The sequence below is a fragment of the Giraffa tippelskirchi genome, chromosome 6 (assembly GCF_054371585.1).
Source record: "Giraffa tippelskirchi isolate mGirTip1 chromosome 6, T2T-mGirTip1v1.2.pri, whole genome shotgun sequence".
Lineage (NCBI taxonomy): Eukaryota > Metazoa > Chordata > Mammalia > Artiodactyla > Giraffidae > Giraffa > Giraffa tippelskirchi.
In genome coordinates, this window is record NC_137280.1 from 70,489,183 (window position 1) to 70,508,499 (window position 19,317).

The following is a 19,317-nucleotide window of genomic DNA, read 5'->3' on the forward strand; positions in this document are numbered from 1 at the left end:
AGGAAAGGCTGGAATAGGAAAAATGATAATATATTTCTTTTTCTACTAAATTATAAGTTTACAGTTGGAAAAAAACCCGTTAATTTGGGATGGTATATAAATTGTTTGATTCCCTCCTGGATTTGCCTTCTGAGGACCTTGTACCACTTGACCTGTCAGAACTATCTCACCCCTTCCTTCCAACTCTGTGTCTACTGTCCATGTCCTTGAATCCCAGGCAGTGATGAGGACATACGTGCTCCTCACTGCAGGCAGAGGCTGGAGGACTTCCCTGGAAATGAGTTTCTCTGCTTGTCTTGCCGTAAGACTGGAACGATCCCTCTGTCCTCAGCATCCACTGCCTTTCCTCCCTCGTGCTCTCTGAGTTAGTACAGCCATGCTAGAGTTGATTAAGGAAGGACAGGAGAAAAACCTGTGGTTTCTTTTAAAATCGCCTTAGTAGGTTTTGGGAAGACACTGAGGCAAATAACGTGGCAAACAATGAGAAAACTTCCAACTAGAATTTGTCTTGTAAATGCCAGCCTGGAACGGAGCATGGTTCTCCTGGTCACAGCACCAGAGCACCCTGGCTCTTCAAAAGTTTAATCAATTTTTTTCCTCTTTGAACATGAAGTCAATTTCTGGTGTTAGGTCATTTAATGTCACACATTTCCCGAGCTCTTTCTGTGACAGGAAGTGAAGTTGCAGAGATGGTGACCGAGTCATTGTCCGGCCGTTCAGGGAGCATAAGAAGAAAAGTCAGAAGCATGTAGTGATGGCAGACTGGCTGAAAAGAGGACGAGGGGTATGAGGAAGAGTCAAGTGAAATAGAAATGAAAATGGGGAGCGTGAGCATTGACACACTCAGGAAGAAGGGAAGTCATCTGCACAGAGGGGCCAGGGTTGGAAAGCAGGGAAAATGGCTCCATATGCCTGGAATTGGGCTGTGGCTACAGGAGAATCAGTCACCTGGGCCCTTCCTAGTGGGTGGTCTCAGGGGACTTCCCTCACTAAGCCTAGTTTCTTCATCAGTGAAATGGGGACAGAACATTGAGCACACAGTAATCCAAATCCTACTTAATTTTTTTTAACTGTCCGATTGAAACTTAGACTATGGTATAATTCCTTTTCTGATTACTCAGAATGACCCCTCACTAAAAATTGAAGTCCTGTAGCACAGATACTTATTGCAGTTTCTTCTCCATCATCAGTTGAGCAGGAGAGTTTTCTTGTCCCTATATGGTCAAGCTGGGTCCACAAATTATTGTTTATGTGTGCAGAGAGCATGTCCTAAGGATCACTAACTTACTGAGCTCATGGGCAGGGTGTGGGGCTCATACCACCATTGTTTCATAATTTGCAGACGTGTCTCATGTTTTTGTTGCATGGTTTTGTTGCTAAGCAAGCCTGCTTGGTTTTGTGGTTAAGCAAACCTGTTTTCTTGGGAAATCGTTAACTTACAGGAGTCTCCCATATTTTTTCTATGGATACTTAGAATCACCTAGTGGGATTCACTGTTTAATCACTTATTTTGTCCCTTCACTCTGTCCCTATCAGATGAATCACAGGGGAAAGAAGAGAGATAGCCAGCAGGTTTCATAACAGGTCTGTAACCTCTGGAACCAAGCCACCCACAGCAGCACTTGCGAGTTTGCTGGACATGCAGTCTCAGTCCCAGCCTAGACCTCCTGATGTAGACATTTCCCTGAGACCAGGCCCAGGTGCTGTGGGTGCACAGTATAGTGTGAGAGGAGAAGCAGGCCCAGCCCTACGTGTCAGGATCTGCAGAGGCGCTCGGGTGAGAGCTGCCCCAGTCCTCTCTTCAGAACTCCAGTTTCCCTCGCCCTGACAGTTTCTTACGTTTGTTCTGAGGGATTGAGACCTTAGGCTGCATTTACCTGTCCCTTCTGTCTGGCCTCTCATTCCCTTCTCAATATCTGACAAGAAAAAAAAATCTCAGTGATTACACTTGACTCTTAGAAGCACACACCATCAGAGGTGAAGAAAAGCTGTCACACGTGTCAGGGATTCTGTGGGAAAGTAAAGTAACCCTCAGGTCATTACTGAGTCAAGGCTGATATCCCAGGATGGGTCTCAGCAAGGGTTTTTCTTACTGTGACACCGGCTAGACCTTGACTAGATCCACAGACCCACACTATGATCAGCTGTAGGCCCTTCTCTTCCTGAGGCCCAGGCCTCACCCAGCTAATAATGCTGGAGCTGGCTTGAGCTAATTCACTAAATTCACTGTTTTATTCTGTACTTTTGCTTCTCATAAAATATATATACAAAAGCCAAACACTGTGATATACATTTATACTCTTGTTCTACCACACTGCATTACTGCTGCTAAATGTATAGAAGGTACATAAATGTGCTGCGCCGAACATGTCAGATGAGACCTAATGCAAGCTGTACCTTCTGCCATCTCTCTCTCCTCACTCTTCGGTCAGCAGCCAGAAGGACAGTGTTGAGGACAGAATCCACATAGTGATCACCACTTCCTGAGTGCCTGTTTTTGCTTGGGCACTTGATACAGTTGTAACCCTCACAACTATTCCACGAGAGCTGAATCTTATTTACTGGATCAGTGGATGGAAAACCCAGACTCAGTAGCCCAGTGATAACAGGACTAAATCTGAGTAGTGAGTCTGAGTGTGTTGGAACCCAAAGCACGGGCTTTTTCATCATATCCTAAAACCTCTTACTAACATATAAACTAAATAATTAGTTCCTAATGGATCAATAACTTTTTGTATTCATTCAAAGCACGGTTCCCATGGAAAAAAACTTGTTTCGATTATTTTCGTATCTGACTTTCAAAACCAGAAATCAAGATCACCGTGCTGAAAAATGCAAACACACAGAACCATTACAATCACACACATTTGCCAGCTTATGAAACCGTGTACTCAGATGCGTTAGATTTCTGCTTTTCTATTATCCCTGTTCTGAGCAGTGCAGCACCCAGTCCTATCAATTTGAAGCAACTTTTCAAGTAAAAAATACATGAGTCCCCATTGATTATCGTTATAAATCTCATCTCACAGACACATTTTCTGCTCTCACCCCATGTTGTCAATCCTGCTGGTTAGCTCTGCCCTGAGCTCGATCTGCAGCGTTGGGTGAGCGCACGGCAGTGCAGCAAGATGTGCGTGCTGGCTGTGCCACCGTCATGACTTCCCTCGCCAAGCGACTCGTACAGCACTAAGGCTGTGCTGCTTCACACCCTTCCCATGGGGTTTCAGACTCTTAGAGATGAATCTTCAAAGTGTCTTTTGTAGATAAGGGTCCCGAGCTACATGTATCAAATGACTCGTCTGAAACTCTGTAACAGGTTCTTTAGTGTGATTCCAGTACTCAGTGGGCCCATAGCCTAACAGTGTCAATGCTGATGGGAAAGAATTGTGAGGTTCTTAAATATAAATTTATGTTTTCAATTTAAAAAACATGAATTTATACAGTCAAAAATATTGAATATTTTGTGATTGATATAGTGCTTTGGATGATGGGTGGATATGAGATAAAGAAGCAGGAGCCTTAATTAGTTTGATTATACACAGAATGACTGACATAGCACAAATGAGTCAGATGTACCAGAAGTAGAAACTATCCTCTAATTACATTGAAGATTTTTCTAGATATATAATGGAGATAAAAAGATAGGTAAGACTAAAGATATGATGTCTGTCAATACAGTTCAGAGAGATTGAAATTTGTTTAAGTTGTTATGAGTAGGATATGTGCTAAATACTGTATGTGCCCTGTGCCATTTTTCCTTTCCCACAACACCAAGAAAAGAGTTCCCACAGTTGAGGAAACTGTTTTGGGAAGTTCAGACCCTTGATGAGTTTGAATGTTAACTGGAGGGCAGAGTTAAATAACTACAGTCAGGAATTGCATTCAGATCTGAATCCAGCATCCTCATTCTTGACCACCAGTTTTACTGCACCAATTTTTATGGCCTAGTATTTTAAAATATTATATATATATATATATATATATATATATATATATATATATATATATATATATAAGTTCCCTAAAGGTAAAAGTCATATATGTTGCTTTTTTTTTTTTTATGATTTTGACAGTATTGAGGAGTACCAATCAGGTTCTTTGTAAGGTGTTCCTTGTTTTGGATTTGTCTAATATTTTTCAGATTAGCCCAGGCTTATTAGTTTGGGGAACAAAAACCACAGGGTAAATTGCTATTTTTATTATATCATACCATGGAAACATACTATTTGCATGGCTTACTGTTAGCCATTTATCAAAATTTCAGTTATTCATTGCAGTTTATAGGAAAGCAGTTGACTTACGAACTTTGTATTCCAAGACCGTGTTTCATGTGCTTATTAGTTCTGGTTTACTGTTTGCTTGTATAGTTGCATTTTTTATCTTAATCTGGTTGGTTCTTTGGAAACTTTTACAGAGAAATGATGTCACCTGCAAACAAAGTTTTGTTTCTTCCTCCACAATCTTGAAAGTGTTATTTCCTTTTTGTGCCTCATTGAGTTAGGTAGGACTTCTAGTACAATAGGAATGGTAAGGCTGGACATCCATGCCTTCTTCCTAATCTTAAGAGGAAGCATTTAGTCTCTCACCATTTGATGTGTTATTAGTTGTAGGTTTTTTGTAGATGTTCTTTTTTAATCTTAGTGAATATATCTCCATTTGCTGAGATTTTTTAATCATGAATGAATGACCTTGTATTTCATTGAATGCTGCCTCTGCTTTATATGATCTTAAGAATTTTCTTCTTAAGCCTTCTTGGTGCAATGGATGGATCACATTGATTCTCATTAATGTTGAAGCAACCTTCAAGTGAAAGTCACTCAGTGGTGTCCAGCTTTTTGTGACCCCATGGACTATACAGTCCATGGAATTCTCCAGGCCAGAATACTAAACTGGGTAGCCATTCCCTTCTCCAGGGGATCTTCGCAACCCAGGGACTGAACCCAGGTCTCCCGCATTGCAGGGAGATTCTTTACCAGCTGAGCTACCAGTTGAAGCAGGCTTACATACTTGGAATAAATCTTGCTTGGTCGTGATGTGTTTAATACATTATTAAATTCAATTTGCTTCTATTTTCAAGAATTTTTGCATCTTTGTTCTTGGGAGATACTGATTTATAAGTTTTTATTTCCATTTTATAATATCTTTAATGTCTTTTGTTTCTCCTTGGACCACAGATCTCTTCCTAGGGAGGTCAGAGACCACCTAGCTCAGCCCTGTCATCCTTCTCAGCCTCTCTGTCCCCCAACACCTTGGCCAGTCATGGCTCCCACAGGTGGACTTAGGAAAAAAATCTTGGGAGACACCTCCTGTGACAGGTCCCCATGAGGGCTAAAGGCCAAGTTGGGGCCAGTCACTTCTGTCTTCCCTGGTGGCCCAGGCCAGGCACAGCTCGTAATGCAGAAGTAATTTTCAGGAGGCATTTCCAGGGACCAGCCGCAGGGAATGTGTTGGGAGAGGTTCCCTCTGATTTTACTTCCTGTTAGAGAATGTTGAAGACTGATATCATTTCTTCTCAATATTTGATAGGTTTCACCAGTGAATCCTCTAGGTCTGATGCTTTCTTTTTTGAAAGATTATTATCAATCAAATTTCTTTAATAAACATAAAATTATTTAATTCTCTTCTTGTGAGATTTGGTCATTTGTGTATTTCAAGGAATTAGTCCAGTTCATCTAAGTTAACAAATATGTGGGCCTAGAGTTGTTCATAATCTTCCTGTTTTTGTCTTTAATGTCCTTGAGATCAGTAGTGTGACCCCCTCTTTCATTTCTGATATTGTTGTTTTTCCTTGTTTAGCCTGTCTAGAGGTTTATTAATTTTATTGATCCTTTCAAAGAGCCGGCTTTTTGTTTCGTTAATTTTCTCTGTTGTTTGTGGAATTTGCATTTTGAGCTGTGTATTTACCGTCCCAGTCAAACTAAAGGAGAAGGAGAGAACTGGTGTATAGGCAGCCATGTCAGCTGTCAGCTGCTTGGTTCTCTTTGTTTGCAGGACGTTGTCCACAGGAGGTGGGCCAGGATGGGCCTATATTTTCCAGTGGAGCCAAACGTCTGCCCTCATTTCTTCATAGGACTTGCACACTTGCTCAGGTTTTAGCTGCCTCCTTCCTTCTTCTCTTGACTTGAAGTCTCATATTTTATGTTAGAAATACATGAATATGTTGCATTCTATTTCAGAAAATATATATTTATTTCACTTAAGAACTATACTTTCCGTCCTATGTAGTAGATATGTTATTTGAGAAAGTCCATTTTATTCCCTCTGTCATGGAATCTGGTGTATATCTTGGTCCTGGGTTTGCCGACTGTGTGTTCTCTGACAGCCTTAAGATCCCTGTGGAGCTCTCTTTTCTTGTCCACAGATGAGCCACTAAGGCCCGGGTTGCAGTGTTGGAGTGAGCACTAGCTGAGACTCTGATGGGGCGTGATGGAGAAGTCCAGGGGATGCAGCCTCCCCGGACGTTAGCTTCCTGTTCTGGGTCCCAAACAGAAACTGATGCTGGGGCTTCTTTGACGTTACCATATTTATTATCACTGGACTAGGTGCCTAAATGATTGAAGTTCTTTTCTTTAGGTAGATATCTGTTCCTGACTTGCTTTAGTTTTTTCTTTGCGTATAGTGTCCTTATTTCTTTTTATAGATTTATGGAACATTGATTTTTGTGAGGTGTTAGTGCACGTGAACATTGGAATGCTGGAGAACACCATGCAAATTGCTAATGTGACCCTCTTGCTTGCAGGGGCAGGGGAGGAGTCTCAGCCCGGCCTGTGGGAGTCGGGGTACCACGGGGGACACCGACTTCCAGGGGCGTCCTCTCCACCCGAGGGCCAGTGAGTCGTGGAAGAGGACTACTCACTCCCAGAGCACGAGGAGTGCCCCCAACTGGGTACAGACCTCCACCGCCGCCCCCAACGCAGGAGACCTATGGAGACTATGTAAGTGAAGGTGCTCTGAAGTTTGTAAATGAAGGTGCTCTGATGGTCTGTGATGCAGACAGTATCAGGCGTGGTGACCAGTATCCCTCACCCTGCTTAAATTGAGCTCTTTAGCATTTATTGAGTGCTAAATAAGTCCTTGGTATCACAGACACAGAAAATGCGAAAGAAATAACCTCCTTTGTCAAATAACTGTGAAGGTGAATTTGGGTGGTGGGGAGGCTCAAGCCTAGGACCAAGGACATGTGCTGTCAGGCTGCCCCGCAGGTGTGTGACGTAGCGTTCATCCACTACAGGTTGCCTCTGAGTGATTCAGTCATTTAAAAAATAATTGCCTGCGTATAACAAGCTGTTTTTACCCTTAAGTGTTTCCTCTTAGATTCTGTTACTGAATATGGATTCTTAGTGGAAATTCTTTTTCAGTGAAGAAAATAATAAAAGTTCCTAGTTTTTTTTAATTAATGCAAATCAGTTTTTCCATTTATCATTCAGTAATTCTTTGATACAGTCCACAGACTTACTTAACATAAGAGAAAGAAAATACATCCATGGAAAATGGGCAGCAGGGGGTGGAAGCGGTGGATTCTTTAATAAGAATATAGAACCCCTGGGATTCTTTCTATGACTTTCTATTTTAACATAAAGGAGGAAAATAAGTCCTGGATAGATGTGTCATATTAGTCACTGAAAGTATTAATATTAAAGGAAGAGTATATCAACTCTTGTCAAAGAAAGGGAAGCAATGCCAGTCCTGCAGTGCCCAAAGCACTAGGTTTTCACATTTCCCTTAATGGAGGTCTCCTGCTTGGAGCTCTTTGCACAGTTTCTGGAAGTCTGATGTAATCCCTGGGCCACAGACAACTTCTTCCATGTCATCTGCAGCCACTTTAAAGACCTGAGCCCTTGTCCTGATCATCCTGAACTTCTGGTAGTTCCCTAAGTGTGCTGAGTCCTCTCAGGCTTCCAGAGGTCTGCTCATGCAGCGGTCTCTGCCTTGAGAGATCCTCTCCGTCCTCTGACCATTTCCTATCTGTCCTTGCAGACTCGGGTCAGCTGTTACTGGAGCCTACCTGCTGGGCATCCCCATAGCCTCCCGGCTGGACTGGTTGCTGGGGGTCAGGGACGAGAGCTGTGCCCCCTCACACTCAGCAGAGAGGGCACACTGGGAGCTCAGTGGAGTATATTTTAAACAAAATCCCATATGGACAGTTTCACCACTTGGCTATTCAGTTGGGGAAGGACGGGTCTCTGTCTTGTCTCTGTGTTCCTTACACTTGGATGTGGTCCTGTTTACTAGTCTTCTTACCAAACTGGCAGTTGGGCCTCAGACTCATCCGCAAGGGCTGAGTCTTATGAGTGTGGCAGAGACTGTTGTGAAAGGAAGGGAAACATTGTGAAATTCCTTTGAGGAGGTGGATGTCTGCTGTTTTCCACCTCAGCTTCCCTGGAGTTCTCATAGGCTTGGCTGCTGTAAATGTGCTGGGTGGTGTCGTCATCATCATCAGGCAGGTGTGTGGATCCTGGCCCCCCTGTGCCATAAACATGGGATGAGTCAGGAGGGGACTTAGCTTTGTTGGCTTCACAATCTACCTGTTTCAGAAAGACCTAGTGCCTTCTTTCCATCCATTAATTCATCTTTCTACTCAACGAGATGGATGGATTCCTATAGTGTGAACCAGATGCACGTGTTCTGTGTCTCAGTGTTGACTCTAGTGAGTCTTGAGTAAAATGAGATGAATACAAGTAGAAATTTCTTGAAAGATTAAAATTTAGGGGAGCAAAAGGGAGAGAAATTCAAGGCACTTGGTTTTCTAAGCTTAACTCTGCTTTTTATTGATAAATGATGGGGAAAACACTAAAACAATTGATTTGCAAAATATTCTGTTAATAACCCCTATTCCCGTCCACTACAGCAGGGAGGGGATAGTGGCCTCCCCAGAGGAACCCACATGTCCTTTCAGGAGCAGACAAGTGTGGAGGCTCTGAAGGAGGACACAGCCTTCATCGGGTGAGCCCACACTCACACCTGGCTCTCCCAAGGCTGCATTTCCCACCCAGGGTCTTTCTCATGCTGCCTGATCACAAATCAAAAGGCCACGTTGGCGGTCCTGGATGTAATTGGCCGCTGGTCTTAACCTTTTGAGATTCTAAAGGTTACTCACACTGGCTGCTTAGCTTTGCAACATGGGAAGGGGAAAAGTATTCTGTTTTTTTGTTTGCTTATTTCTAGGATTTTCGATCAGGTGGGTACACTACAGAATATCCAACTTAGAAAAGCTGGATTCTGTGACCTCCCAAGCAGTTATTCATTCATGTGACAAGTGGGAAAGTTGAAAGTGGTCTCCTTAGAGTATACTAAAATAATTACTCCACTAATGGAATAATCATAAATTAGACTTTAAATCCCATGAGAGTAGAGCCCCCGCACACACACACACATCGTCGACACCTTTGTATTCTCAGTTCAGTTCAGTCACTCAGTCATGACTAAGTCACTCTTAGTGACTCAAAGACTCCATGGACTGTAGCACCCCAGGCTTCCCTGTCCTTCACTGTCTCCCAGAGCTTGCTCAAATTCATGTCCATCAAGTCAGTGATGCCATCCAGCCGTCTCATCCTCTGTTGTCCCCTACTCCTCCCGTCTTCAATCTTTCCCAGCATCAGGGTCTTTTCCAGTGAGTCAGTTCTTCGCATTAGGTGGCCAAAGTATTGGAGTTTCAGCTTCAGCATCAGAATATCATTTATATTCTCAGCACCTAGTATGATGGCCAGCATATAGTTAGTCCTTAATAAGTATTTCCAGAAAGAATGAATATTCTCAAGACTGAGTTTGTTTTTTTTTTAATTGCCACCTGTGGAGAACCCACCCCAAACTCCTCCTGTGTTTTATGTTGATTTTCATCACTTAGCAGTTTATATCTAACTTGTTAGCAGTGTTGTGCAATCTTCACTTAGTATATGTCTGTTTCTCAGAAGATGGTAGACTTTTCAGGAAAAGCACCATGTATCTTAGTCAGTCTGTAGTCTCACTGGCACGTTGTAAGCTCTTAGTGAATGTTTACTGGACTAGTCACCCCTGCACAGAGACCTGGTAAGTTTTCCTAATGAAGGTTGCTATTGATATTTTCCAAGCCAATTACTCTAATCATCCCATGGGAAGAATATGATAGCTGGCATTTGAAAAAAGATCATCCTTTCATCATTCTCGTCTTCTAGGGTTAGTAGGGCAATTGCAGATTACAGAGGTGGAAGGCTGATTCTGTGTAACTCCTGAAAATCACAGAATCACGTATTATAAATCTGATCTCAGTGTAAGAATGAACTTTCAAGAAGGATGTAACATTCAATGAGAAACTGCTCTCCATGAGGTACCATCTTCTATGTTATGCCATCTTGTTCTCACAGCCCCTCAGAGGTATTGTGGTCCTGTTGTGAGAACTTAAGGTTTGGGGAGTTGTGCCTTTTCCCAAGTCACGCGGTGGGGAGAGGGCACAGACGGGATTCACTACTCAGGGCCTGTGTTCTGTCTTGAGCAGACGGTGCTGGATTGAAACCATGCTGTGCGAGCTGGCAGGGTCAGGTCCGCTCATCTTTCAGGAGAGTGCCGCAGGTCCCACACACTGCTCCCCTCAGAGGTCACCTCTGTGGTCCCTTCAGTTTAATCATTCTCTGGTTATAAGCTGCCTTAAGTAGGGCAATGGAAACTGAAGGCCATTAAGACGAATGGGATGGGGTTAGCACTTAGATAAAAAAATAAGGCATTATTATATGTACTGGCAAAAAATTGAAACAGCATTTTCACTTTAGGAATTTCAGAGCATCTATATCTCTAAAAAAGGCTTGTCATTCCTTTAGAACTCAAAAATGTAATTTTTAATGATTTCCTTGAAATACATTTGTGTAACAAATGTTCTTTTTGTATAGAACTTGCTGGTTATATCTTATCCATTTGGTTTATTTATTTTAATTTTCATTTAACATTTAGTATCTGAGGCCATTATTTCCAGAATAAAAGATGCAAAGAAGTCCTATCAGTTGCCTACTTAAACAAAAAAGAGATGAAACCTGTTCTTTTAATCCTGCCACCACTGGTGGTTTTTTTGAGAAACTATATATTTCAGTCCTTAAAATACTCAATGTTCTTCAGATTATGTGTACTAAAATGAAGATATGCCAGTGCAGTTTTAGGCCCAAGAAAAATTCAATTTATGATATATGTTAAAATTATTTTTAGTAAATAGTTACCCATTATAAAAGTGGACATAATAGTATGCGCATTATAAAAGTGTTTCCTCTTAGCCCAAGCAAGAAAACCTGATAATGTAAAAGTATTTTCTTGTCAAAATGTGCCTATTGAAATTCGACTGATTTTTCTCAAGGTGAGTTGGTGAAGATATTTGATCATTTATAATGTCATCTGAGCCAACTGTTCTTCATCGGAGTCACCGTCACAAACATTCCCTGAGCATGTATCATTGAGAAGAACCTCTGTTAGCAAATAAATCTGATGCTGAGAACAGTATTATCACTAAAGCATGTAGAATTCACAGTGGCCACATGAATAGCAGAGGTTAACCATCTCCATGAACACTAGTCTTCTAAGAATAACTCGAAGAATGCAGTGCAATTCAACACAGTTAGCTTTTTTCCAAAAAGGAAGAAAATGGATACTGGATGTGTTTTCAACCATTCGAGTATAAATTGGGGCCTTCTGCTCCACTTTTAACTTAGTAAAATCAGACGTAATTACAGTAACTTCTCATCTCTTTTTTTGAGGACAAGAAGCATCTTTTTCCCAAAATGACGTTGATTCATTACTTATGTCCAAATAATTAAATAACTGAGAAATAATTAGTATAACCCAGAATATATTCAATGAGAACACTTTAACAATTCAAAATGTTGGTGTCATTACACAAAAGGACATGTTTGATGCTTCCTGACAGAGTCCAATTTACATATGAATCTGTAAAGTGAAATCCATTTTGATGAATTGCTTTAGGCTCCACATACAAAGAAAGCACGAAGTACAGAGGGCCCTCCGTATCTGCGTTTGGCACCAGCGGGTTCAACCAACTACTGATGGAAAAATTTTTTTTTTATGCCAGAAATTTCTAAAATTGAAGTAAAACTTGAATTTGCCACATGCAGGCAATTATTTAAATAGTATTTACATTGCATTAGGTATTATAAATAATCCAGAGATGATTTAAGGTACAAGGGTGGGGTGGGTAGGTGATAACGCAGATACTGTACCATCTTATATAGGAGCTTGAGCACCTGTAGGTTTTGGATCCGAGGGGGTCCTGGAACCAGCCCCTCATGGCTACTGAGGGCCGACTGTTCCCCAGACACTCAGTGTGGTCACCTTATTTACCATCTCTGAAGTCTTGTCCGCTTCCATCCTGTCACCTGACATTTGCGGGTTAGTAGCCACCCCTCTGACTCTCTGTAGGGTCCCTCCCTGTTCCTTCCCACGGCGCTCACAGCTCAGTGGAGGCTGAGGTGTGGCCCCCAGGGCCCAGGTTGAGGGAACCCAGCGCCCAGGATCGCGTGCATTCGTCTTGTTTCCCTGCGTTCACACAGTAGACACGGCTCACTTGCCCATGAGTAACTGAGCTCCAGTTCACCTCCATCCCAGCCACTTCAGGGAAGACGCCGGTCCTCCTGCATCTCAGGAAACATTCTCGTCCACCTCCCGCGTCCAGCTCGTGCTGTGACGACATCCTCTCTCAGAGCCTGCACCTTCCACACCTAGCAGTTAGCTGTTTGTATGTTTTCTCACATCTGACTTCTCACAAACCTTAAATCTGTGTTACTCTCGTTCCTACCACCTCACATATAGTAGTTCCTCAGTAAACTCTGGTTGTTGAGATGGATGGACAGATGGACAGACAGACGATTGCCATTGCCTCCTTAGTCTCACCTTTGCTTGTGGTCCTGCCCTCCCCCTGGGTCCTTCCCTTAAATAAAGTGTTTTTCATATCACTTCTAGTCTGTACTTTCTGGCATCTAAAGCCTGATTGATACTACTGCTTGGCCATCCCTTGAGCGTGAGAACTAGTTATAGAAGTTTAGGAGGATAAAGTTGAGATTCTTCTTAGTGGTGTCTGAAGACTTTCTCGACAGCATCTTTTAACCCCCTGCCCTTCCCACATTATCATTTTATTTCCATCGATCCCTGCATTGCAGTTCCTTAAACAGAGCAGGACTTGAACTGTGTCGCTTTGTACATGCTCTTGGTTCTCTTCGAATACCTTTTCTTGTTCTGTCCCTACCAGTTCTTGTTACTGTTTATTCTTCAGTTGTGAAGCCTTCCTGGTCCTCATCAGGCACAGGCGGCAGCATCCTGGGTGCTCTGTGCACCTGCCTCAGCATCGACCTACTTGTCTTTGTCCCCTGTAGACTGGATTTCTTCAGGGCAAGAACTACATCATTTTTTAAAACATTAGTTTGCCCAGAGCCTATCATGAGGCCTGACATTTTGGAGCTACTAAATAAACATATGAGGATGACTTTTACTAATGCCAACTAACTCTGTCATTCCATGTGTCATGCACACTGTTAAATATACTTCGTGAAATAAAGTCAAAGCCAATTGTAGCAAACATTTAGTGAACTAATAAATATGAAAGAGAATGCAGTTTAATTAAAAGAATATTATTCTGAGATGTAAAATACTCAGTTTCTAATTCTCCTTATTGTCTACATCACTATTTTTGTGTAAACTAACCTTTTTGGTTTCCTCTTCTGCACAATGCAGGTGATGGTATTTTACCTGTAAATCAGCAGGATGGACCAGATGCTGTTCTAACCTCTTTTCCAACTTTAAAATTCTGTAATTGATTATTTTCTGAAACTGACTTGCTTTCCACTGTCACCCTAAACATGTTCTTTTAATAAGAAACTGTATTTTCATCAAATGGAAATCTTGATACTGAAAAGAAGGTCACAGAATAAACAAAGCAAGCATTCTAATGAGAGAAACAAACTAAGATGAGTGGTTATGAATCTTTCGAATTCTGAAACAAATATTGAAAAATAATTTTAAAAATGAGATCTTTTTTCAAATGCAAGCTCACCTCTCAAGATGCATAAACTAAAATTGTCTTAGAAATTTTAATCATATAATTTTTTCCCTCATTTCATTATGATTGTGTCAGCCATCTATTCATAGGAGGTATTTACTGTTCACTAACATCCCTTGCTATCTTAATGTTGTGTGATCAGTCTAAGCTTTTGAGTCTGAGCTGATGGGTTAATCACCTTTAAACATATGTACAGTGGAGTGTTCTCGATGAAGGTGTACGAGTTCATCAGACTATGAAAGCTCTTTCAGGTACTTGATATGCTCTGATTACCCAGCTGTATGATGTTTACTGAACAGAATGTGGAATTGTCCTCAAACCACCCCATCTGGTGTGGCAGTGCCGTCTTGAGCACGGTGCAGGGTGGCTGGCACACGAAGGGATTTGCGTGTGTTGAGGAGGAGATGCAGGCTCCTCGAGGCTGCAGGAGTGTAGGGAGTAGCAGAGCCAGGTCCATCTGACCAGAGCACCAGGCCCTCTTCCCTGCAGACCCTCCGGTCAGGCCCTCTCCATGGACGATTCGATGTACAGTGGGGCACGCTGCTGCCCCAGTCCCCACAGCACTTCCAAGTGGAGTCCTCACCCGGACAGTAGGAAGGAAGGGCATCCTGGCCTGCACTGTGCCAGGGCAGGCACCCGTCCCAGGGCCTGTGGGCTGGAAAAGGGGTGAACTGAGATTCAATCCCAGGTTCCCTAACCTGGAGTCTGAAGCTTTTATTCACAGTATTCTATCTTGTATAATGTTATGACTTAGAAAGAAGGAGGAAATAAATGAGGAAAGAGTAGAAGCACCAGAGCTGGCGACCTAATCATAACTGTATGTCAGCACTTCCCTAGCCATGGACCTTCCAAGTCGATGGCCTGTCTTACTGACTGCAAAAGCTCCTGAGCTTTCTAGACGCTTCTTTGTGAGCTCATCAACTTCAGTCTTCAGGTCAGAAGTTAGTGCTTTAATTGATTATACGTTTAGAAGGACAGGACCTGAGCAGATGGTTTCACTTGGAAACCACCAGAGAAGTATAGAATAGTACTCTTCTGACTTCTAGTATTTTTCTGATTCAGTAACGACAGAAAAACAGAGTACTCTTCAACTTCTAGAAGTTGATGGAAGAAAAGGAAGCTGCCATTTGTTGGGTATTTACAGAACATGTTAGTGTGCTGGGCACTTTACCCTATAGCATCTTATTCAGTCCTCACTTCATCCCCGTGAAGTGATCTCCAGGCAGTTTAGAGAAGATAGCTAATTTTTCCCAAATCACACTTCTAGTTAGTAATAAAACCCACATGCCCTTACTTCCTCACAAGCACATTTCTCAGCTCTTTGCATGGATCTGTCATATCCGGAAAACACCATCATGAGTTAACACTTCCTAGTGGCATGCCACTAGGGTAGAGCTGGAATGTAAAGCTGGGCAGTCTGGCTTGAGAGCCGCACTCTTAGCCAAGACCCAGTGCTTCCTGGACAAGCCAGTTTCATCTAATGTAAAACTCTGTATTTGCAAACAGAGAAATTATCAAATGAATGGGAAAATTATTTCATCACTTCCGATATAAAGGTTGTTATATGAAACTTATTAGAGCAAGTGGTCCATGACTGAGTAAGTTACTGGTGTTACTAGTTCTTCTGCAACTAGTATTTCTTCATGGGACTTCTTACGTTGGTTAACCTAACCCAGGTTTGAAGAGTCATAGAGACAGTTTTAATGGGAGAAACCTAAACTTTGTGTTGTACATGCAGACCTGCCTATTCTCTCGATCAGGCTCGTTAAAGCTGTAGAGAAGAAACTTGTCTCCAGAAAACACTACATAGACAGTGTCCTTGTCTGTAAAATGGCACCACAGGGAACACTGTTTCTCGATCTGCCCGAAGAATAAACCCTTCTGAAGTTTAGTCAACTAGGAACATCAGTGAAAGCCTTTAGGGAAAAACCAAATATATCTTTAAAATGTACATGTCATTCTTTAATACAGCTTTTGTTTAAAGACTCAGTGAAGGCACACTCCTCATTCTTCTGAGAGCTCACCTGAAGTTTTAATTATGTGACTAGTCTGGGAGTTTGAGTACGATGAGACTTGTACTGACGCAAATTTCCCCATTGCAGTGACTGCTGGTATAATTTTTTGACAGTTAACTAATCTCTAAACTGCTTCAATTATCTTGTTTTCCATAGCGAGAAATTTAATTAAAACAGTACAGATTGTGAAAAGGTTATTTATGAAAATGCATTTTAAATGTGAATTGAAAAGCCTAGGGACACCTTTTTATTATAGATAAAAAGATGAAGGTTCTGTAATTTTTTTTATCTTCATTTTACCAGAAGCAAAAATAAGTGCAATTTACTTGAAATGTCTATCAGGAGCTTCACAAATCTGTCTCTTTCCTAAACTACTTGAAAAGTTGACCTATTTTAGAAATGCAATAGTTTAAGAAGTAATTTCAGATTTTAAACTTATGAATATGAAGGGATTTTGTTTTTCCTCCTTACTTTAAGCAGAAACAAGCCCAGAAAAGTACTTTGTTCAGGGAGCAGAGGACTCTGAAATGATAGTGTCTCTGAGGCCTGGAAAGCAGATCCTACCTCCCTAATGAGGAAGGTTAGTGACTGTTATCTGAGCTAGCATGATGGATGCGTCCTAGCCCTCAGGTGGGTTAATGCTGAGGCACTAGATTAGTCCTGTTACAATGGATTTCCTACTACAGGAACCTGCCATCTTAGTGTTATTGTTTTCTTGAGCCTTTAACCAGCTTGCATAGAGCTCAGTCCTGCCTGCAAGTAGATCCTAGTCTACAGAGGACCCGATGAAGCCTTCCACAATCCCCTGTATGCGCCAGGGGGTCCTTCTCTATTATTTGGATCCATGTATGTACATCCTAGTTAGGGTACTCATCTTGGAGTGATATGGTCACTCCTTTACTTGTCTGTTTTCCCATTTTATTTTAAGCTGATGATAGAGCCATGCCTTTTTATCCACAGAGCCCCACGGAGTGAGTAATCAGTGTTTGATTTCTTGACATGGAAACAAAGTACAGTGATGCTTCAGAATAAGAACACCTGAAGTTGATTTACATGAGTATTTGGGGGGACATCTAGAGATATCCTCATAGTGCGATCTTGGGGAGTTCATTAGGGTACAGGGTCTGACCCTCAGGATAGAGTCAGGCAATGTATCACAGTGGTTAAAAGCATGGGAACCAGACTAGTTTCAAATCCTTGCTGTGCCTTTAATTGCTGTGTGTCCTTAAGCAAGTTGCTTAACTACTTTATACCTCAATTCCTAATCTGTAAATGGAAATTTTAGTGCTTATCACATAGGGCTGTTAGGAACTATCCAATGCTATTCACACCCACCAGGAAGATTAAACTTAAAACAATTTCAAGTGTTAACTGGAATGGGGTGCTGTAGGAATTCTTACCCACTGCTGTGGGAATGTCAGTCCATACAACTATGTTGGAAAAGGGTTTGGTGGTTTGGTACCACATGTTAAAGCTAAAAATAGGCCTTCTTCCCAAGGCGCAGCGGTTCTGCTCCGGGAACCACAACAGACTCATAAGACTTACGTAAGTGGTGTGTAGGCAAAACTAAAAGACAAAGCATTTACAACTGGAGTGGATAAGGATGTGATAGTACAGTCATATAGGCAAGCTTTCAGGCCGTGAGAAGGAACCAGTGGTTGCTGCCTGCAGCACGATGGACAGAGCTCATGAGCACGAAGCTGATTGAAAGAAACTAGGCACAGAGGGGTTGCTACTCTGATTCCATCCTTATGAAGCTCAATAGCAAGTAAACCTCACTAGCGGTGTTGAAAGTCGGGGTGGCTTTCCTTCTATGAGGAGGTAGTAACTGAGGATGCGCCCAAGGGGAGCGTCCAGGGGCCGAGATGTTCCCTCTCTTGATCTGGGTGCTGATTACACAGCTGGGCTCACTGAGCTGTGTGCGTGGGGTTTGTACCTTCCTATGACTTACATTATGCTTGAATAAAAAGTTGAAAACATGATCAGTTTGTGTATTAAAAACATTATACTAGACAGACCAGATACTCTTGTTTATAACAGAACAGCACGTCTTCCGTCAAGCAGATTTGTTCAAGCTGAACAAACCTTGAGGACATCTGATCCCTCTACTGTTAGACCAGATGATAATCTGAAGGTTTCTGGGTGAGTCTGCAAGCTGAGCAAGGACTAATCATAATACTAACCTTATGAAATTCTGATAAGGATGTTTTCATTGTGGAGCAACCTCTGCACCATGAATCAGGTGTACGTCTTGGTGGGTCAGGAGCCCTTTCCCCTCCACCATGGGATTGGAGGCACCTGGGACCTCTCTCCTGGCCAGTCATGCCACGACCCGTGGGAGAATGAGAGAACCCATGTAAACCCTTCACTACCAGTCAGTCACCATTCAGAAGTATTTACTGAAGTCTTTCTTGTGCCAGGCCCTGGGGACACTAGTAGACAAGGTCGGTGAAGCCCCTGTTCTCAGGGAGACTGCATTTCTAGTGAACGATATAGGTAATAATCAAATACATTGGGTATTTGATAGGAATTGGGGCTCCTCATCTGAATGGCAGAACATAGAAAATGACGTGCATGATTATTTCCTTAGCTTTGTGGGGGTGGTACCAACAACCGCGGCTCTGCATGCTCAGGAGAGAAGTGAGCCCACTTCATACAGAGTGGACACCATGGGGCACTGGGCTTCACTCTGGTGGAACCCTGGTTGAGAAAGGCTGTGAGGGCTTCTCCCAGTTCCTGAAGAGGTAGCTGAGAAGCTGAATTGAGCCTCAAACGAAATCCAGAGTTTTAGAGGGTTGAAGAGTTGGGAGTCCACGGCCCTCCAAGTTTGGTTGTAGGAGGCTGATAAATCCCCTTGACTTTGAATGGGAACCCACAAAAGCTGTCTTCCCAGAGGAAGGCTGCTTGTCATCACCGCCCTGTGTGGGGTGCGGTGAAGCTGGGACTGCAAGTCCTCCTGTCTTCCACCAAGAGCAAGTGTAATTCTCTCTAGAGAAACACAGCAGTGTGGGCCTTCGGTTATTTCTCTCGTTCTTCATATATAATTGCAATTAATCAAAAATTATAGGCATGCAAGATGAGGAACCAGTAAAAACAGACCGAGATAGATTCATATAGCAGACACAATCTTTATGTTCTTTATAATCATGGAATTAAAAAGACAAAATTGATGATTTAAGCAGAGAACTGGAAAATATAGAAAACAGATACTCGAGAACTGAAAAATATAAAAAATAATGAAATGGTTTATAGTTCCAGGTTAAACACAGATAAGGGAAG

General features: G+C 42.2%; 1 protein-coding gene across 21 annotated transcripts in view; it reads left to right on the top strand.

Moving 5' to 3' along the window:
• The window catches only part of KHDRBS3 (KH RNA binding domain containing, signal transduction associated 3), a 153,162-nt gene that overhangs the window by 94,095 nt on the left and 39,750 nt on the right, over nucleotides 1–19,317 (top strand). For 18 of the 21 annotated variants that reach the window (XR_014057615.1, XR_014057608.1, XR_014057614.1 and 15 more), the window contains one exon: nucleotides 6,740–6,935. Coding sequence is in view for 11 of the 21 variants with exons in the window: in XM_081504025.1 (XP_081360151.1) it covers nucleotides 6,740–6,935 (196 nt within the window). In the remaining 10 variants the exon portion in view is untranslated. Of the gene's footprint in view, nucleotides 1–6,739; nucleotides 6,936–18,078; nucleotides 18,181–19,317 lie in introns of all 21 variants that reach the window. The other 3 variants (XR_014057613.1, XR_014057612.1, XR_014057611.1) reach the window with 1 other exon arrangement.